This window comes from Lissotriton helveticus, chromosome 7 (genome assembly GCF_964261635.1).
Source record: "Lissotriton helveticus chromosome 7, aLisHel1.1, whole genome shotgun sequence".
In the NCBI taxonomy this organism is placed as follows: domain Eukaryota; kingdom Metazoa; phylum Chordata; class Amphibia; order Caudata; family Salamandridae; genus Lissotriton; species Lissotriton helveticus.
Window position 1 is genome coordinate 1,582,134,381 of NC_136068.1, and position 24,169 is coordinate 1,582,158,549.

Genomic DNA, 24,169 nt, shown 5'->3' on the forward strand with positions numbered 1-24,169 from the left:
TCTATATAAGTTAACATAACATAACATAACATAACATTGCTTGCACCAAAGTGGAAAGATTGGGTGGACCGTCTTCTAATATTCTTCGAGGCCACCAAAGTCCATAAGCACCAGAAAAGAGCAATGTTGCTACATCTGGGGGGCAAAGACATTCATAACATCACCAAAACACTCGTGGAGGCCACGCCAAAGAATCACCACATGTGATTGTCAAACGGCGATGCAGATGGCGTGGAGCTGCGGGTAAGAGCCGGCCAGTGACCAAGGTCAGCGGTCTTACTCGCGCTCCCCTGCAGCGGTCGCCCTTAAGTAGGGAAGGGACGGTAAGCTGGGAGGCGGGAACGTTTCTGGGCCGGGGGAAGGGGGCGCAGGACAGGGGACACCGAAAAACTAAATACAAAATACAGCGAAACAAAAACAATACAATAAAAGATAGCACAGAACCAAAGGCACAGAGGGGCACAGAGTCACAAACATCAATACTGGTCACCCAGCGGAGCAGTCAGCGGCCTCGATCCCCTCCAGCGAGGGTGTTGAGGCTCAAACGGCGATGCAAATGGCGTGGAGCTGCGGGGGAAGAGCAGGCTGGTGACCAAGGTCTTGAATCTTTTTGAGATAGGTAAAAGGATTTTGGGAATATCTGATAACCTTTTACAGTTTAAACGATCCAAAGTCCTGACGAAATATAGCAACTTGAAATGAGCTGTGTGCCCTTCTCTATAATAACAATGATAGTGATATTGGTTGAACTCTGGAGATTCGTTGGCGCAGCCTTCTCCACCTTTGGGGAAAGAAGGTTGGTCTTTTAAAGACCAAAAAAAAAAACTACTCTTGGAGGGAAGAACTGGGGCTCATTTCATTTCAAATTCGAAGAAAGCGACCAGCTGAGCGGCCTCTTGTTCTGACTTGTTTTCAAATTTGAAACAACCGGTTTTGCAGCTTGCTCTTCCGCCTGTCTTCCCAAAAGCACACTGTCTGAAAACCTTCATAGGACAGTTGTGCCGTGTCAATAGCATCCACAAAGAAAGGTATTTCCTTAATGACCTGGTCTATTAAAACGAGGCTTAGCATAATACTTACCTCGGTGTCTTCAATAATATTAGGTGTTTCTATAAATTACACTTAGACAATCTGCGTTTTCGTTCCACCACTCTATCAGCTTTTAAACATTTCTCCTATTACTCCGATCCAATCCTGGGTAATTGGAGACAAGAGATAGGTCTAAAAGATGTGATGCTGGGTTCAGAAACGTTTAGAAACCTAACCAGTGCTTAATTTGAGACAGTGGCTTCCGGTGCTCGGCACCGGCACTCAATTGTCAACACCAGCGCCTGTAACAGTGTGCCACAAGGTGGCACGGTCTGGGTGATTCAGAGATGACCCTCGACAACAGTTAGTTATTAATTTAATACACATTAAAACTACTGCCACCCAAGCCATTCTTATAGCTTTGGGGGCCTGAAATAGTCGGAATTGTCACATTTGAAGGAGTTTGATGGTTAGTTGTTGTGTTGTTACTATAATTAGCAGCATGCCAGAGACAATGTGGTGCAAGCTGCAGTGGCCTCCTGACGGGAGACCTGGCACTTATTTTTTTTTGGACAAATTTAGCACTGAACCCAGCAGTGTTATGACCTATCAGGACAGGATTCTTAAGAAGGCATAGGCTTAAGATACCTTATGAGCTGGGGGGAGGGGAGCTCATATTTGTTGGTCATGTTGGATGTCTCTGCAGTCATTTACAAAAGAGCTCATCCTATCTTTTTGGATAGGTTGGACATGGTGCAGGTGCATAAGTAGAACTGTAGCATGAATCATCTCCTTTTTTTTCTAACAAGATGCAGGTGGTTTTTGGAGACACACACAGCCAGGTTAGTATAATAACGTGTGTATTGTAGAGTAAGTGACATACACGTCAATACAGCAAAACCCCAGGCAGGACTCTCCACATTCTAGAACCCATCATAATAGTTAGCCCGTCCAAAGACATCATCCCCAAAGAGAGTCTCTCGGGCCATACAGTGCTCAATAAAACAGTGGTCAATATAAGGAATCTGTACATCATGTGTGCTGTCTCCTTTTTGGGGAATCCGAAAGGTCTATTCTGTTTCACTCACGCTTTTTGACAGATTTGAAATACACAGCTCTCCTGCTTAGTATCTTCCAAGATAAGCTGGTATGGGGGAAATGTATGCAGATGACACAGGAATCCTCGTCACAGTCATTACCATTCACTCACCCCACCCTGTCATCCTGATCTTCAAATGGGCTTTGTATTTTCAGGAAGTGACATACGGTAAGGCGTCTTATTTATTTATTTATTTATGTGTTTTTATACAGCGCGGACTTTACCCGAAGGTGTCAGAGAGCTTCACAATAGGAAAAGAACTGAAACATGAGAACATTACAAGTGAACAAATTACAAAAGCAAAAGTTACATTACATGAGGCAAAAGTGACAATCGTGAGCAAACAAAATACAAGAGTTAGCAAACGGTGCATTACAGGAGGAAAAAGTGACATGTGTGCATGTTACAAAAGCGTACAAAGTACAAGTAGAGGTATAATACTGCAATAAATGGAGGACACTCAAACACAAGAACAAACGTTACGTAGGCAATGGTGGCACTTGTGCAAGTATCGAAAGCAAACAAAATATAAGAGGTAGCAAACAGTGTGTTACAAGAGAAAAGTGACGTGTGCATGTTACAAAAGAGTACCAAACACCGGTAAAAGGGTAATGCTGCAATAAATAGCAGTCTCTCAAACCACACGAACACACTGGGAAGGCACTTCCATAGTCATGGAGAATAGGAATTTTCTATACTAAAGGGTCTTCCTTCAGATAATAGTGAGGGCATGAATTAACTTTGGAAGTGTCTTTGAAGGAGAAGAACTTTGAGGTCAGTTTTGAAGGCCTGGGAGGAGGTGGTGGTCCGGAGCTGAGGCGGAAGTGAGTTCCAGATTCTAACTGCGTTGCCTGAAAAGGATTGGGCCATCGATCTTTCCTTCATGAAAGTGGGAGGTTCAAGCAGTAGATTTTCCGCATTTCGTGATGGATTAGAGCCTCCAGAGAGTTTCAGTTTATTCGCCAGGTAGCGAGGAGAGGAGAAGTGCAAGGCTTTGTGGGTGATGCAGGCAGATCTTGCCTCGATGGGAAGCCAGCGGAGGGTGGATAACATGGGTGTGATGTGGTCGCTTCTTTTGGCCCCATAAATGAAACGAGCTGCTGAATGGAGAACAGACTTAAGAGGGGACAGGTGGGATTTGGGGAGGCCAGTAAGAAGAGAATTGCAGTAGTCCAGTCTGGAGAGGACCAGGGATTGGATCAGGGTTTTAAGGTCATGCTCCGGGAAGAAGCGACGAATCCCCCAGAGAAGGTGCAGTTGGTATCGAGCAGACTTTGCAATTAAATTAATGTGGGAGAGTAGATTGAGTTTTGTGTTGAGTATGACACCAAGGGATTTTGCGCTGTCGACAATGATGGGTTTATTGTTCAGTAGATTCATCTGGTCCATCCATGATTGAACCGGGGGAGGAGAAAGTGAGGAGGAGAGGAGGAGGAATTCAGTTTTGGAGGGATTCAGAATAAGTTTATGTGTTGGCATCCAGTTTTGAATGGAGTCCAGAGTAGAGCTTAGGACGGAGAGATCGTGAGTGGAGGCAACCTTGAGGTAGATTTGAGTGTCATCTGCGTAGAGATGATAGTGGACCCCGGATTTACTTAGGAGATTTCCCAGTGGTTCCAAATAGAGAATGAACAATGTGGGTGCAAGTATAGAGCCTTGAGGGACACCTTAACCCACCGCCAAAGGAGATGACAGACTGTCCGCTATTTTGATCATTTGGGATCTATCAGAGAGGAAGGAAGCAAACCATTTAAGCACAGTGCCCTCCATGCCCATTCTCTGTTGAAGAGTGTTGAGGAGGGTGTTGTGATTGACAGTGTCAAAGGCTGCAGAAAAGTCAAAGAGAATTAGAAGACAAGACCCCCCGAATCTAGTACCCGCAGTGCGTCATCAATCACTTGCAGCAGGGCTGTTTCAGTGCTGCAGTTTTGGATGAAGCCTGACTGAAAATTGTCAAGATCATTGTCCTTGATATGACAAGAGAGCTGTTTTGCAACATATCTTTCTGTGATCTTTGCAAGAAAAGGTAGGTTAGTGATGGAGCGGAAGTTGTTGAGGTCATTTGCATCGGCAGTGGGTTTTTATGGCTCGGGGCGGAGCTCCGAGATCCTTATGTAAAAGAAAAAAAAAAAAAGTTTCTTTAGGGCTTGGGAAAGAGACATTCCTTAGTGCGCGTGTTTTTTTTATTATCTGAATGGTGATTGGTCCTCGCGGTGATGTATTTTTATTAGTCGTGATGCGATTGGGCAGATGTAAATGTCGGGCGCCATTTTGGGCATTTTGTCAGCGGTTACGTGCTCGGCAGTGCATTAATTTTAATTAGGAGCTGTCAGAGTGGCCGTGTAATGCATTCCAGATGGTGTGCGCGCGTTCACCATAGAGCAGTGCGTTTGACGGGTGCGCGTCCTCCTCAGGTGCAGACAGGCATAGACGCCGTGTGCGGCTCCTTCCTGCTGGCCCGGGGAGCTGCTCTGCCGCTCTCTGGCTCCCTCCCCGTCTCCCCCCCTGATTTAGACATCACCGGCTCGGGCTCAATTACCAGTCCAGGACCCGGGCAGCGCGCTGCCTGGCTCCCTTCTCTTCCGTTAAGGGAATCCCGCTTTTATTGTAATATCGGCACTTTTTGTATCTGATTTTCAGAACTATATTTGTGATTATGATAATCTGCCGCAGCCCGGATCCATCTAGGAAACAAAGCTATTCCGTTTAAGGAGAAACAGCCCCGGGAAGCGGCAAAGAAGGGCGGCCGCGGCCGGGCTGTCAGCGCGCCCTGCACACACCGCCCCGGAAAGCTCGGGCCAGTCACTTCACAGGCCCTGCACAGTCCCATCCCCACGGCGCCCCCATTCATGCCCACGCCCCTTCCAGCAGTACGAGAAGGAGCCCCCGTCTCCCCACAAACACGAAGGGACATGACGCCTCCAACATCGCAATGTTCCTTCAAACAACCAAAACAAATGTCTCTGCTGGCAGATTTTATCGCCCCGAGAAAGGCACTCTTTTCGTCCGAAAATAAATATATCATACCCAATAAAAAAGTGTCACTCCAGTCCCAAGCACAAACAGATCGTTCATCTCCCGGCCACTCAATCCCCAAGTTTGGAAATAAGCGACTAGAGCATAATAGGAAAGTGTGTGTGTGTGTGTGTGTGTGCGTGCGTGCGTGAGTGCGTGCGTGCGTGTGTGTGTGTGTGTGTGTGTGTTTTGTTGGGGCAAGGAAAGCACTCGCAGGATTTCGAGGAGCATGGCACATGCACCTATAAACCCGCACAAAAAGTTACGGTCTTAACATTTTAAACATAAATATATTGTCTACTGAGTAAAAACCAGCGAGAAACTGGACATTCAAACCTGTGCCCGCCCTGCTAAGGTTTCAGCTGACCGAACCTGATAAATGTGCGAGAAATGACCTAGTTTGAAGTTTAAGTGTGGGTTGAGTATATTTCTTGTACTTCTCCATTTTGCACCTGTCTCGGGGTAAACACGGACCCCGCGCATTTTTTTTAAATCTCTCATGCCTGGCTGGCCTTTCCATCTTTAGCATTTATGACTTTTAGTAACTGTATGCACCTTTTGGTAAGCGCTGGGGATCTTTCAGGGGAATTTCATACGAGGCTCTTTACACAATCAGTCTTACAGATTGTACGGCTCTAGGAGGATAAAAGCCTGAGTCAGCCCTGCAAGGGCTGCACTTGTGACTCCAGGCTGTTGAGGGCGTCCACAGCCGTAGCTTAAAATAACCGATCCTTCCCCCAGGCACAATCCTCCTCAAATGTCTATTTTTTAAGACCAGAAGAACACATTTCCGTCTTGCAATTATTAGCGCTGCTAACAGAATCTTGTACTTAAGGCTGCGCAGGCGATTCTTCATGGCTGCACATTTGTGGTGTTTGTTTTCTTGCAGTTTTATGAATCTCCGTGGTGACCTGTTGTTCTGCCTCGCTGGTACCGCAGCCGGCTCGTGCCTGAATCACCACTTTTTTTTAGAGCTTTCTTTATGTTTTTTGGGGAGATGAGAACGCACTTCTGCCCTTCACATGCTGAGGTCATTCTCTGCCCTTTCCTTCTGGTCCTTCTCCAAAGCGCCAACCATCACCTAGGATGAGAAATGGCGCTTTCCGTGAGGGTGGTACAAATCACCTACTGAAATAACAGGAACAACCAAAGTTCAGCTCTACGTTCCATACATTTTTAGGGCTCGGGGCGGAGCTCCGAGATCCTATTATTAAAGAAAAAAAAAAAGTTGCATTAGGGCTCGGGAAAGACACATTCCTTAGTGCGCGAGTTTTTTTTTTATTATCTGAATAGTGATTGTAGTGAGTAGTGAGTAGAGTAGTGAGTAGAGTAGTGAGTGCAGAGTAGTGAGTAGTGAGTAGAGTAGTGAGTGCAGAGTAGTGAGTAGTGAGTAGAGTAGTGAGTAGTGAGTAGTGTAGTGAGGTGAGTAGTGAGTAGTGAGTGCAGAGTAGTGAGTAGTGAGTAGAGTAGTGAGTAGTGAGTAGAGTAGTGAGTAGAGTAGTGAGTAGAGTAGTGAGGTGAGTAGAGTAGAGTAGTGAGTAAAGTAGTGAGTGCAGAGTAGTGAGTAGTGAGTAGAGAGTAGTGAGTAGTGAGTAGAGTAGTGAGTAGAAAGTAGTGAGTAGAGTAGTGAGTAGTGAGTAGAGTAGTGAGTGGAGAGTAGTGAGTAGAGTAGTGAGTAGTGAGCAGAGTAGTGAGTAGTGAGTAGTGAGCAGAGTAGTGAGTAGTGAGTGCAGAGTAGTGAGTAGTGAGTAGAGTAGTGAGTAGAGTAGTCAGTAGAGTAGTGAGTAGTGAGTAGAGTAGTGAGTAGAGTAGTGAGTAGTGAGTAGAGTAGTGAGTAGAGTAGTGAGTGCAGAGTAGTGAGTAGAGTAGTGAGTAGAGTAGTGAGTGCAGAGTAGTGAGTAGTGAGTGCAGAGTAGTGAGTAGAGTAGTGAGTAGAGTAGAGTAGTGAGTAGTACATCACAGGCAGCAGCTGTGCAAGCTTCTTACACTCACAAGGAGACCACAGGCAGCTGAGGTGCAAGCTTCTCCCACTCACAAGAAGGACATCACAAGCAGCAGCGGTGCAAGCTTCTCACACTCACAAGAACGACATCACAGGCAGCAGCAGTGCAAGCTTCTTACACTCACAAGGAGACCACAGGCAGCAGAGGTGCAAGCTTCTCACACTCGCAAGAAGGACATCACAAGCAGCAGTGGTGCAAGCTTCCCTTACACACTCACAGCAGGTACTGTGCCAAGGCAGCAGCAGCAACAGAGCAAGAGTCCCTTACAAAGAACAGGAACAGCACAGAGATGCACAATGCAATCTTCTCATACTCACAGGCAGCAGCGGTGCAAGCTTCTCACACTCACAAGAAGGACATCACAGGCAGCAGCTGTGCAAGCTTCTTACACTCACAAGGAGACCACAAGCAGCTGAGGTGCAAGCTTCTCCCACTCACAAGAAGGACATCACAAGCAGCAGTGGTGCAAGCTTCCCTTACACACTCACAGCAGGTACTGTGCCAAGGCATCAGCAGCAACAGAGCAAGAGTCCCTTACAAAGAACAGGCACAGCACAGAGATGCACAATGCAATCTTCTCATACTCACAGGCAGCAGCGGTGCAAGCTTCTCACACTCACACGAAGGACATCACAGGCAGCAGCTGTGCAAGCTTCTTACACTCACAAGGAGACCACAGGCAGCTGAGGTGCAAGCTTCTCCCACTCACAAGAAGGACATCACAAGCAGCAGCGGTGCAAGCTTCTCACACTCACAAGAACGACATCACAGGCAGCAGCAGTGCAATCTTCTTACACTCACAAGGAGACCACAGGCAGCAGAGGTGCAAGCTTCTCACACTCACAAGAAGGACATCACAGGCAGTAACGGTGCAATATTCTCACACTCACAAGGAGATCACTGGCAGTACACACCACATGAACACACTCCATAACACATAGCAACAATACATTGGCATTTACAATGCCATTAGCTCAAACTCAAATAAATCCGAGCCTGATTGCATTTCTAATGCTTGTTTAAGCAGAGGGGTGACCTGCCCAGTTTTGACGGGAACAGGAAGGGAGCCTTAACAGAGGGAGAGGTTGACCAGAGTGGTCCGATAGGGAAGAGAATGGGTATAGAAGGCAATGGCACTAGGGATGGGGTCAAGAGAATGGTTGGAGGGCTTTGTTTTGAAGATGCACTTGAGGAGGACATCTTCAGAGATGGGGTCGAAGTTCTGCCAAATGGTTAGTGATTTACGCTCCTCTGGGGGGTAGGATCAGTGACCTGATCCACAAGTGATTTCACTTTTTCGTCAAAGAATACAGCAAAATCCGCAGGTTTCTTTGTAGAATCCTCCAACTTGGAGGTTGGGGGAGAGCAGTTAGTATTCTTGAGGAGATCAAATAGTTTTTTGGGTCTATTTTTGGCTGAGTCAAGGAGGGTTCTGAAGTGTGATGCTTTCCCAAGGAAGATGTGCTTGTGGTACTTGGATCTTGCTGAAGGAAGCATGGCCAAATTATCGGTGGAGGGCGCTTGCCTCCATTATTTCTCCAGGCGTCTTAGGTGCTTCCTTTCTTCATAGAGGGATTTGTTGAACCAAGGTGCTGAGAGAATGGGCCTTTTCTTTTTGCTTTGGAGAGGAGCGACGTTATTAATTTCGACTGCAAGGACTGAGAGGCATTGGGAGGTGAGATCATCAACATCTAGGTTCGGGTCTAGCCTTGGAAGTGACAGCAAAGCTGACTCACAGAGGGAAACGGTGTAAATATTTTTAGTGTCACGAATCCAGGAGGTAGCCCTCTTAGGTTGGCCAAGAGTTATAGAGTGTGCTAGGTGAATAGAGAATGGGTTGAGGAGGTGGTCAGGCCAGTCTACGTGAATAGGGGTAGCGATAGAAAGCATAACTGCTTTGGGATCGTTTGTAGACAGGAAGCACATTTGGCACCAACCGCATTGTACGCCCATAATCTCAACAGACTACTAATGGACCCTAAACTCCTGAGAATCACTAGCATTAGGGGCAAAGAGCACAGGGTGGAACAAAATCTGACTAGCAAAATCAAAATATTCACGACAGCCTCGTCATCATAAGGCCACCTTTAGAGGTGCTCAGAACAGGGTGAGTAAATCATACAACATGAAAAGCATTTCCTAGCACCACATATACTTAAGAAGGGCCTGGCTCTGTTCAAACCTCACAGTCTCCCTGGCCAACTGGCCAGCTCAGAGGGGGACTCAAATGCCCTGAAACCATAATGTCAAAGTTGCTGCCAATGCAGCGAGAGTCCTAACTCAATCAGAAATGTCCCACGGATAAAGTGTCCTAAACGGTGCAGCTGGCACTACTTGCTGCACAGCTGTAAAAGGCCTAAATGGAGCAGCTGGCACTACTTGCTGCGCAGCTGTAAAGGGCCTAAATGGTGCAGCTGGCACTACTTGCTGCGCAGCTGTAAAAGGCCTAAACGGTGCAGCTGGCACTACTTGCTGCGTAGCTGTCGAAGGCCTAGATGGTGCAACTGGCTCTACTTGCTGCGTAGCTGTAAAAGGCCCAAACGGTGCAGCTGGCACTACTTGCTGCGCAGCTGTAAAAGGCCTAAACGATGCAGTTGGCACTACTTGCTGCGCAGCTATAAAAGGCCTAAATGATGCAGCTGGCACTACCTGCTACACAGCAGTTAACAATAGATCCGATAAATGTTCAAAACAATGTACAGGAACTGTTACATAAAGACACTGAGGGTTATAAGGTGTAGGAGTCACTCATCGTCCATACTTGTAGACATTATATGTTAGGTTGCGTGATCGTGAAAAACACAAAGTCAGGATTTAAAAATGTAGCATAGATTGGGTTTGTCTGTACTAGCAAGACTTTGTTACTATCCATAAACCCTTATTTACAAACGGAAAACAACAGACTAGGAAAAGCCAATAACGATCTAAACTGATGACTTGCCGTTTGGATGCAGCTCCTGGGTGCCGGTTCATAGCTCACTGTGAAATATTAGGATGCCTGTGAGATATTTTATATATAGCCTCTTTGGGGCCGCTTAAGATGAAACAGATTTACTGTCATGTTTTCAATTTCTTTGCGACAGATTTTTGTTTTTAATGAATGTACAAATCGAGGGTCAGCCTCAGCTTCTTGTCTTTACCCCCATTCCTCCACCACACCCTGAACCCCAATTTGTAGTGGTTCCCGGAGTAAATGTCTTCCAATGTCTCCAGCAACGCCCGTCTCATTAAATCTCAGCAGCCATGTCCTTTCTGTGTGCTGGAACAGTCCGTGCGGTAAAAGTTCTAATTTTGTAAAACACCCTCACTGGGCACTTCGTACGCAAGGCTGTTAATAATGCTAAACTGGTGACGCCCATCTGCGACAGCTAGTCTCCGATTGTTGCTTCTCAAAACTTTTTGCAATCAGGCGGATCCAGTAAAGAAACGCAGATGAAAAACGAAAGTGAAACTTAGCTGTCGCCGTGCTTTAGCCTAGCACTCCGAGAGTAATTAAAAGAAGCAATTTCGGAGCACTTTTTTAGGCAATAAGACAGTTTGCTTATCAGTAACCTCCTTGTTTTCAGTTTTCAGCCCAGCAGAAAAGAACTATCATCTTTCAAGCTTCTGGTAAGCAAGGAAGTGGTATTGCTGCGTTGACTCACAGAGGTCCAGCGTCGCAAATGGCTGACAGCTCAGAGAACCCTCGCCAGACTTATCGTTGCTCAGACCAGGGGCTCATCTACCTGGTGTCCGTACTGGCGGTTAAAAACTTGCTCGCGCTCGGCCTGGACCGCAATAGACAGCCGGCAAGGTCGGGAGGAAAGCCTGTGTCCCGTCATAGAGCCCTTCTCCCCATTTCCTTCCCTCTGATTTACCTGCCGGTGAGCGGGGCGCTCGCTCCTGTAATGAAGTGGAATGACCACGCAGACTCTGTAATTCTGGATAACTATTCTTTATTCTCCGGAGCACCGGGAGAAGTGCTCTTAACTCCTACGCGGTCGGCGCCGATCTCAAGATGGCCGCCTTCCGCTTCCTGTCCCCCTCTTCCTGTTCCGGCAGCGGAACACTAGAGCGCTACCACATATCTCCCCCTTTATGCAATCAACAATATTTACAAATTATAGTCCTTACTTCCAGTTCATATCATAGTCCTTGAACCTCTCAGGTACTTTCACCATTCTGCCGACTCTGGTTCTCACCACTTCACCATTACCTTCTTCTCCCGGTTCTTCTCTGCCTGGACTTTTCCCTACCTTATCACTTGCTCTGTCCATCACCTCCTCACTGCTTTCTTTCTTGTCCCCGCTCCTAGTTCCTTCTCTCGTCTCACCTTCTCCTTCTCTGTCTTCCACTTGCTGCACTCCTTCTTCTACATTCTCATTTCTCCATCCGCTACATTCTCTCTCTCCTTCTGCTCCTACTTGCTCTGTACCTTCTTCCTCCTCATTGCCCCACCTTAATATCTTGCTGCATTTGGCCATGCGGTCCTGTGACCACACCTTTCCGTCGCTGAGCAGGGCGGACCGGGTATATGGCTCCAGCACTTGCAAGGGAGGTGAAAATTTACTTTTCCCTTTCTTCTTTAGGATGGCCAATTTCACTCTTACCCAGTCTCCCTTTTCTAATTCTACTCCTTGCACGTTGTGTCTCTTGTTGAAGTGCTTCGTGTATACTTCTTGTGCTCTCTCCAGATTCCTTCTGACCACGGCCAGTGACCATTTGCTTTGCACAACTAATTTCCTCCATGCCGTGTTGTCCTTCGTAAAAGCTTCTCTTCCTCTCAACACCTTGAATGGGCTGTATCCCGTGCTGCCTGGAGTGATACGATAGGCCCAGATCATCTTTTCCAATTCCTTCTCCCAGTCCATTCCGTCATTGATGGCCGCTTGAATGGTGCCCATGATCACCCGGTTGAACCGTTCCACTTGACCGTTACCGGCAGGATGGTAGATGGGCGTATGTTTAACTTCTATGCCGTTCCTTGTCGTGAAGGCCATCCACTTCGCTGATGTGAACTGCGGTCCATTATCACACGTGATAATTCTCGGAATGCCTTCCCTGACAAATGTGGTATGTAAGAATCGCACCACCGCATCAGTGTCCACATTCTCCATAATCTCCACCTCTGGCCACTTGGAATATTTGTCAATGAGAACCACTACATTCTTCTGTGTCCCTTCTTTGTTGAGGACGGGGCCCATAATGTCCACTGAAACCATTTCCCATGGTCCCTCCGGAACCGGAAATTTTCCTAACGGGGGCCTTAACATGCTCTGTGATTTATCCACCTTGGCACATGACTCACATTGCCGCACATGTCGTTCTATCTGCGCGTCAATGGCTGGCCACCAGTACGCTTGTCTGGCACGAGCTTTGGTCTTGGTGATGCCTTGGTGTCCTTCGTGCAGTAGGTTCATTAGGTGCTCCATTATGCCTTGTGGAGGGATCACTTTGTCGCCTCTAAGTAGGAATGTAGGGTTCTCCGCAAGCGATAGTTCATCCCTTACTTCCCAGTACTTTCTCAGTTCCTCCTTGAGGTGTCGTTTTTCAGGCCATCCGTGGACTACGTATCCTTTGATGTCCTCGAGGTCGGCGTCTTCCTTGTATGCTTCTTCCCACTCTTGGGCACTGATTACCTCTTCAGTATCCTGGATAGTGGCTACCACGTACTCGTCCCACATTTGTTTCTCACTGCCATCCGTTTCTTCCTTCGCTGCAGCTCTGCTCAGGAAGTCCGCCACTTTATTCTGCGGACCCGGAATGTGTTCCACCTCGTACACAAAATCCAGCAGTCTAAGAGTCATCTTGGCAATTCTAGGGGTCGCGTGAGCATGACCGCTTGACGTCAGTACTCGGACCAAGGGCTTGTGGTCCGTTCTTACTAAGAACTTCGCTCCCCATAAGTACTGCCTGAATCTTTCCATCGCCCATACCACAGCCAGCATCTCCTTCTCTATGACGCTGTACTTCTCCTCGTTGGACGCGAGAGATCTCGAGGCGAAGCTGACCGTCGCAGTTTCTCCATTTTCCGACTTCTGCATTAGGACTGCCCCTAGGCCCCGGTCACTGGCATCTGTAGTAAGGATGGACTCCGCTCCCGGGTCGAATCCTTTCAGGGGAATGGCGGTACTCAGTTCTTGCTTTAGGGCCTCAAACTCCGTCTGTTCTTCCTGGCTCCACACAAATTTGTTCTTCTCCTTCAGGAGCTGGCGTAGGAGATGCGTTTTCGTAGCAAAATGGGGGACAAATTTACTGTAGTACTCGGCCATTCCCAGAAATGACCGAACGTCTTCTTTCTTGCTGGGCGTGGGGGCATCCTGAATGGCCTTCATATTCGCACTTTTTGGCTTGATCCCGTTTTCGCTCACTTCGTGGCCCAGGTACGTGACAGATTGCACCCCGAGCTTGCATTTGGTCCATTCTGCCGTCAAACCGTTCTCCTGGAGTGTCTTCAACACTTTGTGGAGCTTCTCATTGTGGTCCTGTTTTGTCTTCCCCATCACCAGGATGTTGTCTTGAAAAAACTGCACATCCTCCACATTCTTCAGCAACTTGTGCATTAGCTTCTGGAAGACCGCCGCTGCAGATGCTAGTCCGAATGGCATTCTCACAAATTCGTAACAGCCGAAGGGCGTGATGAAAGACGTGAGATGGCAGCACGAAGAATGCAGTCGTACCTGGTGGTAGGCAGACGACAAATCCCCGGTGGAGAACCATTTGATGTCCTTAGTCTTGGCTAGCATCTCATTGATTCGGGGCAAGGGAAATTTGTCGATCACAATGTTTTTGTTCAGTTCCCTTAAGTCGACACACAGCCTCACCTTGCCATTTGGCTTCTGAGCTACTACCAGAGGTGAAAGCCATTCAGCACTCTCTATGGCTCTGATCACTCCTTCCCTTTCCAGCCTGTCCAACTCCAGTTGTACTGCTTCCCTGCTGCGGAACGGGATGTTCCTTACCTTATGTACCACTGGTTTTGCTCCTTCTTTCAGCTTTATGAGGTGTTTGTATTTCACCAATTCCCCTATTTGACCATTAAATACTTTGGGGTACGCTCTTCGCCATGACTCCACTTCGTCTTTCGCTTCCATATCCATAAGCAATATCTTTTCAATGCCCCCTGGGTTGAGTTGTATCCCTAGTGCTCCTTGGTCTTTCCAGCTTAAAACTGAGGAGCCTTTCTCAGCTATGTATAACTTGCAGTTGGCGTGGCGACCTCTGAACTCGAATAAGAGGGGGCAATATCCCAACATGGGAATTCTCTGTCCCGTGTATGTGACCGGCCTCAAATCCATAGGATGCAGTGTTTCCTCGATCTTGGATGCAAACTTTTCTTCCCATACTTGTCGTTGTATGATGGAGATGGGTGCCCCACTGTCTGCTATCATTTCCAATGGTATCCCGCCGATATGCATATTCAGTCTGGGTTTGTCCATTCCCTCTCCTTCCGTTTCCAACACCTGGGCGTCGATATACAGGAACTCTACTTGGTCATCCGCGTCTTCTTGGTCGTCTGCATCATCACCTTGTTCTTGGTCTACATATCTAACCATTGCTCCTTTAGGTTTCCGGCGACATACCTTCTCGTAGTGACCGAACACACTGCAGTATGAACATTTTGCTCTGAATGCTGGGCACACCTTGTCATTTCCCAGATGCGAAGTACTGCCACATCTGTAACAGCTCGGCTTGCCACCTTTATTCGTCCTGTTGTCCATTTGGGTGTTGCTGTTGTTGTTTGGTCGTCGTCTGTCTTGGTTTCTTTGCTGGTCTCTCTGTCTTGGCCGTTCATCCCTTGACAGCGTCATAATCTTGCATACTGATTGGGTCCCGCCTGCTTCTTTCTTGGCCGCTTGCGCACAACGTCTCGACAATTCTGCCTTCTTGACCATCGCCCATATTTCTTTGAGGGGAGCGTCTCCATTCACCCATAGTTTCTCCTGGATGTGGGAACTGGATGTGTGCATGATGATTTGGTCCCTAATTAAGTCGTCATGCAGCGTGCCAAACTTACATGTAAGGGCCAATTTCTGTAATGCGACGACATACTCATCCCCCGTCTCTCCATTCTTTTGCTTTCTTTGAAAAAAATTGAATCTGTCTATCGCGACGCACCCGACCGGCCTGTAGTGTGCGTCGAGGTCCGCGAGGGCGTGACTGAAGACATCTGTGTCCGTGGCACCTCTCTCGGCTTTAACTATGGTATCATAAACTCTGATCCCTTCCGGGCCCAAGTTGTGTAACAGTATTTTTTTCCGTCGCTTGCTCATGAATGGCGTGTCTCCCTCCTCTTCCAGGGCCTCGAGATAGTTTAAGAAGTACCTTTTCCAGTCCTCCCACTTCATATCCGGTTCTCCGCATTTGGTCAGGAATGGCACCAATTAGGTGAGAGAAGATGAGTGGACCGCCATCTTGGCTGCGCCTCTCCGGTTCGCTGGATCAGGGCTCGTTCGACCAGGCGGACTCCCCGGTGTGTGCTGTACAGTAGTATCACCTACACTGTGATCACTGCCGCTGTCACTTCCCTTGTCTCCCACCGAGGAGCTTGGCGTGCCCTGTAGGCTCTCCCTTCCGGTTGGGTTCGTCGAGCTTTGCACCTCTCTGCCCAACCGCTGCTCCGCCAGGTTGCCGGACCCTCTGTCGCACTGGTCAGGAAGGTTATGCACCACAGTGTGGTATTATGGTGTCTAGGCGCCTCGGGTGCAACACAGCTTTGTGGGTCGAATCTTTCCCCTTTTTTTTCGCATGCAGACACCCTACCGCTTATTGGTCGCCGCTCTGGCTGGTTTTTCGGCCGTTTCCGTTTCCCTGAGGCCCCCTTGCTCCTCTGCCACGCTCCGGATGAGAGTAATTTTTTTTTTCATTTTTTTTTTTCAAGACCCACGAGACTGCACTCGTCATGTGCTGTGCGTGGGGTCTAAAATCCGACACTCGTCGCCATTGTAATGAAGTGGAATGACCACGCAGACTCTGTAATTCTGGATAACTATTCTTTATTCTCCGGAGCGCCGGGAGAAGTGCTCTTAACTCCTACGCGGTCGGCGCCGATCTCAAGATGGCCGCCTTCCGCTTCCTGTCCCCCTCTTCCTGTTCCGGCAGCGGAACACTAGAGCGCTACCACAGCTCCTTGTCCTACTGCGCTAGTCCAATCAGCGGGTCGGGGAGGGCAGCGCCGGGCACCGCTGCAGGCTCTGGGGTCCAGGCGGGGACTCTGCGATCTCCTCGAGCTGCAGCAGCCTGTGCAAACTCGTGTCTTTCCCTTTCAGCTCGTCTGATCATTTCGGGTGATTATCTACTTATTTTGAATCTCGAGCTTGTCCATGCCTCTGTAATGATTGTAATGAGGATAATAAAGATAACCAGTAAGTAGCCAGGCTCCCCACTTCCATACCGTCTTGGAAAACTCTATACCAAACTGCTCACTCCCTTGTCTTCTATCTGTTCCCTATTGGCCATCTTGCTACTGTTGATCCCTCATCTAACGACTATCTCTATGCTTAGCCTGAATTTGTCTCATGGTCAGCTTAAATGTATCCACAACTTGTCCACTGTGAGCCGCTTGTAGCATCTTTTCCTTGCATCTACATAGTCTCTGGCCTCTCCGGTGGCCTTTTTTAACTGGATTCATTTGCATTGGTATCTTGGATCGTTTCCCTGTTTGTGTGTGAGGCCTCCTAACTGCCACGAGATCTTCAGTCTGCCAGTCCAACCTTTCTTGAAGAACACCACATCTTGGATCCTGTGCTATTAGGTCTTAGAGAGCGATACAGCACTGACACTGCATTGCTAGCTGATGTTGATAGCATCAGGCTCTCTCTAGATGTTGGAGCCCCTGTCATGTTGGTATTTATGGATCTGTTGGCAGCCTTTGACATGGTCTCCCACTTCATCCCAATCCGCATACTACACGAGGCTGGGCTTCTTGGTAGGGATCTACATCGACTCAGGGACTTCCTTGCTTATTGAATGAAACAAGTCTGCTTGGACCTTTTGAAGTCATGACTGATGCAAGTGAACAAGGGAGTGCCCCAGGGGTGGTGCCTGAGCCCAACTCTGTTTAACATCAGTGTAGCGCCGCTAGCCCAAATAGTGAAAGCATGCTGGTTGGGAGATTGTGTCGTTTTCGTTTCAAAAGCTTTATTCGGTTTGTCAAAAACAACCATATAAGCATCCTATTAAAATACAAAACTATTATTAACTGCCCACATTAAACTCTCAAATATTTACTAAGCAGCATGAGTAACTTTATATGCGACATAGACACGTTGTATTTCGTGCAAAATCGCAAAAATGTTCCAAGTGCTATCAATTTTATATTATGTGCAAATTTCGCAATAAAATATCATATGCAATCAGTTTGCATTTCGTGCAAAAAAGTGGGAGATTGTGTCATGCGCAGATGATACTCAACTTCTCACCTACTCCGGCCCTGACCCAGACATGGTGAAAGGCAAATTGCATGAGGGAAATTTCCTTTTTGATAAATAACAACTGTCTCTAATTAAACCGTGATAAAACAGAGATCATCCTATTTGGTAAAGCCAAAGAGCTTTAGACAGCTGACTGGAAGACCCAGAATATGGTCCAGCCCCTGCACCTAAGCAGGTAGTGAACAATCTTGAAGCTAGAGCAATCACTATCCATGAAGGACCAAGTTATTGCCACATGTGGCACCTGTTTTGCCACCTTGAGGCTCTTAAAAAATGCCTTCCCATGGCTTTCAGAGATTGCCAGGAAAACTCTTGTCTAAGCTCTCATTATCAGTCGCCTGGACTACGGGCACACTCTGCTGCTATCAGTAAATGGCACCTTGTTGTCTAAGCTGGAGGTGGTCCAGAATACTGCTGCATGGCTGATTTGCAATTTTCCCTCTTGCGCACCATCGTCCCTGATTCTTAGGAAGCTTCAGTGATTGCCTTTTAGTAAGAATGTCAAATTTAAACTATTTTGCCTGACACACATGGCCTCCCACAATGCCTTCTTAGTCTGTCTGTCCACACAACTCAATCTTTACCTGCCTCCGAGATGTCTAAGGTTTTTGGATAAGGTGCTTCTGGTGACCCCACCCATCCATATCTTAAAATATGGAGCATCTTTGTTCCTGCCCAGATTTCACTACCTTTAATAAGAGGTTAAAGACTTGGTTGTTTTAGAATGTCTACCCTTGTCAAGAGCCGCGCAGCGCGAGATACTCCTCTGTGAGTGAGCCAAGCGCTATACAAAGTGTTCGAAATAAATAAATAAAGTTGCTCCTTGCTAATTCTTGTTTTTGAGATTAACTTTTTGCTGTATTTTTGCAATTTGTTTCTTAATTTTACACTTACATTTTTAAAGATTTGCTTTTGTTTTCCAATTTTTGCATAGTGCACATATGTTGAAGGCCTTATGATATTGATTGACTGCTAGCCTGTCCCAGAGAAGTAGTTGAGGAGGGGGGCGCGGCACAGGCATGTAACAACCTAGGGAGTGTCACTGACAATGTAGATCCTGTAGACACAGGGCTTACACCTTTAGGATGTCCCTTACCCCTTGCCCCCACTAATAGAGTCAGGTGTATAGAAACCCAGAGAAATCCTATTACCTGTTTTAACATTATTTTGTGGAATATTGCTGGATTCCGTTCTAAGATAATGAACGAGGATTGGCTAGGGTATATCAGAGGCTTTAATCTTATTTGCCTCCAGGAAACCTGGTCTAGAGATGATATATCCCTGGATGGCTATTGCTCTTTTTGTGTTCCTGCATTACCTTCTGTTGCTGGGAGGACCAAGGGTGGGATTGCTGTCTTCATATCAGTAAAATATGGATCTATAAAAGTTATTAGCATAAGCACATCACCCTGGTATCATCTAAACATGATCCTTAATCTAACCAAGGTCAGAATACTCCTGGTGAATAGTTACCATAACATCTTTGATGCAAATAATTGTAACGCTATTGAGACCCTACATAATGAGATCACACAAATCACTGGGAATTGGCAGCCATTATGCATCCTCTGGGTAGGGGATTTTAATTGTACAATCTGTAAGCATAGCTTTCAATGTGTGTGTGGGTTGGAAGACACAAAGGGACAGCCCCAGCCCATTTTGTTCATTCATCCAAGGGAGAAGCCTTAAATTCTGTTCTAATAGGGAATGATTTAGGCCCTATAAATTGTTGGGCGAGTGATCTCTCACTGCAGTGGCCCACTTATGTCGGCTGTGGCAGGGCTAGTTCCATTGATTTTATGTTAATATCTAGAAATTACTCCAGGCTTGTTCATGATTTTATGATGGAACCTCATTGTGTGAGTGATCATAACCCCCTTATTATCTCCCTCAATCTGAATACCCAGGTGGGGGAGGGCAATGATCCCCCGATCTATTACCACTGGAATAAGGGAGTCAGACCAAATGGGGTAAGACTGATCCCTTCAAATTTGAGAGAGACATCATCATAGCCAGCTCCCCTTTAATAATGGGGTGTTTACAGTCAGACTTTTCCCCCGAGGATATTGTTCGGGTCACTTTGCTCGGAGGTAGCCAAGAGGCTGACGAGGCGTCTGAAGCATGGGGAATCCCAGGAGAGGAGACCCGGTGGTTTAACTTCAATTGTTATAGGGCCCATAAGGATTTGAAAAGGGCGCTTTATGCCATTCCCCATAAAATATAAAACCATAATCTAGAGTAGGAAACCATAACTGAGAAGTTTAGCATGGGAAGGTCTAGAGAGAGCAAGAGCCCTAAGAGACATGAAAACATTTTGGGAAATTATTAATCTCCCATTATTTACTGAAGAAGATGAATTCATTGATTCTGGGAGGTGCTTGGGTTGCCCACTTTACTGTCACTTTTAACCCCCAAACTAGAAAGGCTGGAGGAGATTGCAAGGGATTTGCCCATAGATTTGCTTGCAGCTACACAACTCAGTCTATCTATTACAGTAACTGATGTTGAGGAGGCGTTAGTCCAGGGGACCCGTCTGAAAGCACCAGGTCCTGATGGGGTGCCCCTTGACTTTTTAAAAACAATCCAAACTTGTGGGCACCCATGTTGACGGATGTATTTAAGGCAGTAATCATTGGTCCAAGGCCTTCATCCTGGAAGGACGCAATAGTTCCCGTTTTTAAAAAGGGCAATAGAAGTGACCTAACTTGTAATAGGCCAATCTCGCCTATTGACGCCACAGCTAAGGTACTGGGTAGAGTTCTCCCCACCCCTTTGGAGAATTGGGCAACTATCACAGAAGTGATATCTAAAACCCAATATGGTTTTAGGAGAAGGCGAGGCACGACTGAGCAATGCCTAAATCTGTCATTAATTATTAAAAAATACGTGAAGGCCAGGAAGGGCTCGATCCACCTGGCCTTCATGGATTTGTCCAGTGCCTACGACACTGTTAACCGGGAAAAATTGTGGGATATGCTGGAAAGTTTGGGTGTGGGAGAACCACTGGTGTCACTCATTTGTTACACTTTGATACTTCAGTCTCCATAAGATACATCACTTAAGGGGAAAATATGGACCCAATAGCTTCAACAGAGGGTGTCCGTCAAGGGTGCATCCTAGCCCCTTTTCTGTTTATAATATATACAAATTGTTTGGAGGCCTCTCTGTTAAAAAGGAAACTTGATTTTCCTAAAGTTGGCAGTAAATTTGTCCCCTTACTATCTTATGCTGACGATACAGTGTTAATGGCCACTACAGCGAATAGCCTTCAGAGTTCCCTTGATACTTTAATTAATTTTATGTCATCCCTTTATTTAAAAGTACATTTTATTAAATCATATTTTATGGTATGCGGCCCAAAGAGTACAAAAACCAAGACTTTCGTTGCACGGGACAAGAGAATAGAAATGGTTGAGAATTTTATGTAGTTGGGGAATTTATTTAACAATAAGCTAAGCTGGGACCTACTTGTGACAGCAGGAGCCAATCCTACAACTAAGGCTATGGAAGGGCTATTCCTCTTTGCATGCAAACTAGGCCATAAGCCTGTGAGGGAAATAATTACCCTTTACAAAGCCAAATACCTTTCCATTGCAACATATGGGGCAGGGGTGTGGGGACATCACAGAAACCGCCAGTTACAAATAGTGGAACAAATTTAGTAAAAGGCTCTTGATGACGCCTAATAGTGCCCCCAACCGCCTATGTCATGAGTAACATATTGAGGATCGCCTATCTTGCACTCCTCTTCTCCTAAGGGCTAAAATCTGGCTACCTGAAGAACTAATGTTCTCACAAGAAATAATCACAGATTCTAAAACTTTGGCCAATTCCTTAAAAATACCATGGCTTTGTTTTTTGAAAGGTAAATACTACGAAATAGAATTTGGGCACATTTATGATAATCCCGAAAGCATTCCATTGAACGCTAAAGCCATTATCAAAGAGGCGTTTTATTCCAGGGGACATATGCATGATCTCCAAGGTAAACATCCTTTACAACGCAACTTTTACCACGCAGTGCCTTTACGACGCAACTTTTACAACGCAAACTATTACAACGCATAGCGCTGGGGGGCGCTCTAGGATAGGGAATAGGTTTAATGTACTATCCAACACCTTCCCTACTATCCACGGGGACTGGAGTTGGAATAGTAAATTAAACTATTCACTATCCAGCGCCTAAAACCACTATGCGTTGTAAAGGTATGCGTTGTAAAACTTGCGATGTAAAGGTAGGCGTTGTAAAAGTATGCGTTGTAACGTCATACATCCATCTCCAACAAGCTGAGATGGGCCTTAGGCACTTGTCTCCTGCCCCTTTGCAATTGCAATATTATTTAACATTTACAACTAACCAGCAGATTAGATTTTATTTAACTGGATTTCGTTTAGGTAGTGTGCGTTTTCTTTTGGCATTTCCACGCCAGAAAGGCTGAGCGGATGATCTCTCACCTTGTCCGTGTGACAATCTCATAAACCAAAGCACTTTGCACTTTAACTTATTCTGCACCTTATGTAAGATGGCAAGGAGTAAATTCTTAGTCCCTCTATTAAAGAAAATTTGTCCCTGTACATATGCTGATGGTTTTAAATTCTTGGACACTTGATATTTGTATTGCGGTAGCCAATTACATAAAGGTGGCCATTAGAAAACGTTACGAGTGAGGACCTCCCTGAGCTGTTACTGCGTGCAAAGAGTCGCATGTCCCTGGCATTTTAGGAATTGTTCTTAACATATTGTTCAGAATTGTTTATATGATGTGATAATCTTTTTTAAAATTTTATTGGTGTTTTAAATTGATAATATGTTATTTTTTATTTAGTTTTAAATAATTCGCATTTTTGAAGGTTATATATTTTAGTTAACTTGGAAACCCTGGAGTTCTGCTCAGCGGATACTAAGGCCACTAGAAAGGCACCTTAATTTAGGAATTGATATGGTTTATAGTTTCCTTTTGTGATGTTCTTATGTGTCTGTTTAACGTTTATATGCTGGCATTTGATGCCATTTTGTTGGATTTAGTGAATGAATTTTACTGAAGTATGTAATATTACTGTAAGGCCATCTGTTCTAGGCTGGAAATGGATATGGAGATTTATTTATTATTATTGCCTCAGACCCAGACTGCCCTTTTTCACAACCTTGGTTTAAAATGTTATTGCAGGTTTCCCAGATTTCTCTCACAGCGAGCTGTTGTCTTAGTGTTGGAGATCTACCAATGGGTGTGATATATTGTCATGCACTGCCAATATTTTCAGTTTTCTCTGATGTGCTCAATGCAGTTGTAGTGCAATTAGAAAAAACAATAACATTTGATTTTTAGAAATCAGGTAGCTGATACTGCTTCTCTTGTATAATCTTCAAATTGAAACACAAGTGTTGTTTGCGACAGTATACAATACATTCTACTCAAATGTTGTGTGAGGCTGTGAGCAGAGGTCTTGTGCGATATATTCCAAATTAATGAGCAGAACGTGTTAAATGTCAAGAAATTAATTGAACTGTTTTCTTTTCAGGATATCTGAGTAATGTTTGCCCCCTCACCCACTTGCACGTTTTGGTTTACCCTTAGGTCTGATTGGGTTCTTCATAGCGTTCGGAATTTCCATGGGGAAATTGGGAGAACAGGCAAGACTAATGGCTGATTTTTTCAATATTTTAAACGAGATCATAATGAAGCTTGTCAACATGATTATGTGGTAAGGATTGCATCTATTTATTCTTCATGCGGTCGGCTATACAGTATGAGTTGCTAGACAAATTAGCTTTGGATGGTGGCATCTTCATGGAAAGATCTTGCCAATCATTAATGTTATTTCTTTATTAGCAGAAAGCATTTTGAGTAAATGTACTTCACAAACCAGGTGGTCAATAGTCACATAAAACAGTGACTCCTTATTTGAGAAGCCACACACACAGTTACAGTTATGTGATGGCTTTTGCAAGTGCTTAGCTACCTAAATGTGATTTTTTTGGGGGTGAGTTGGTGTTCTATAAGTTACTAACAATAGGATTATAATCATGGCGAGCAGTACAATTGATTAAACCCAGATCTGTGACTGGGGATGAATGTTTTGCCGTTGTGCAACATTCCGTCCATCATCTTGTGTGTTTTGCTGTTCACCCTATGTGGGAAGGGTATGCCCAGACGTGGGTCCCTTGCTCACGAAGCCACTGGAGTCAAGCTATCCTGGCTGAAGACGGCTGATAGCCAAAAATCGGTCCTAGGATGCTTGATTCTGGTCCAGGGAAGACATGGCTTGGCAGTTCGGGCTGGACTGTTCCCATGAAGCACAGGGTCAAGACTGATTTGCATATGGACATGTCTGAACTGGGGTGGCTAGGTGAGCAAAATAACGATGGATTAAACCCAGATCTGTGACTGGGGGTGAATGTTTTGCCATTGTGCAACATTCCGTCCATCATCTTGTGTGTTGAGCAGTACAATTGCACACATTCGACCTAAAAGCAAATGGGCTCGGTTTACAAACTCTATTCATAGGAAGGGGGTTATCAGTCTGTGAGGGGGTAGGAAAAGGTAGGTAGTGCATCATTTAGGCAGATGCTTTTGCACGTTGTGAGCATGATGAAGTCTGTGCATTGCTTT

The 24,169-nt window shown here is 45.9% G+C and overlaps 1 protein-coding gene across 1 annotated transcript in view; it reads left to right on the forward strand.

The window, feature by feature from the left end:
* LOC144770521 (excitatory amino acid transporter 2-like) overlaps positions 1-24,169 on the forward strand; it is a 712,365-nt gene that overhangs the window by 311,228 nt on the left and 376,968 nt on the right. The window contains exon 5 of the mRNA XM_078655127.1: positions 23,135-23,261. Within this exon, the coding sequence (XP_078511253.1) occupies positions 23,135-23,261 (127 nt within the window). The remainder of the gene's footprint in view (positions 1-23,134; positions 23,262-24,169) is intronic.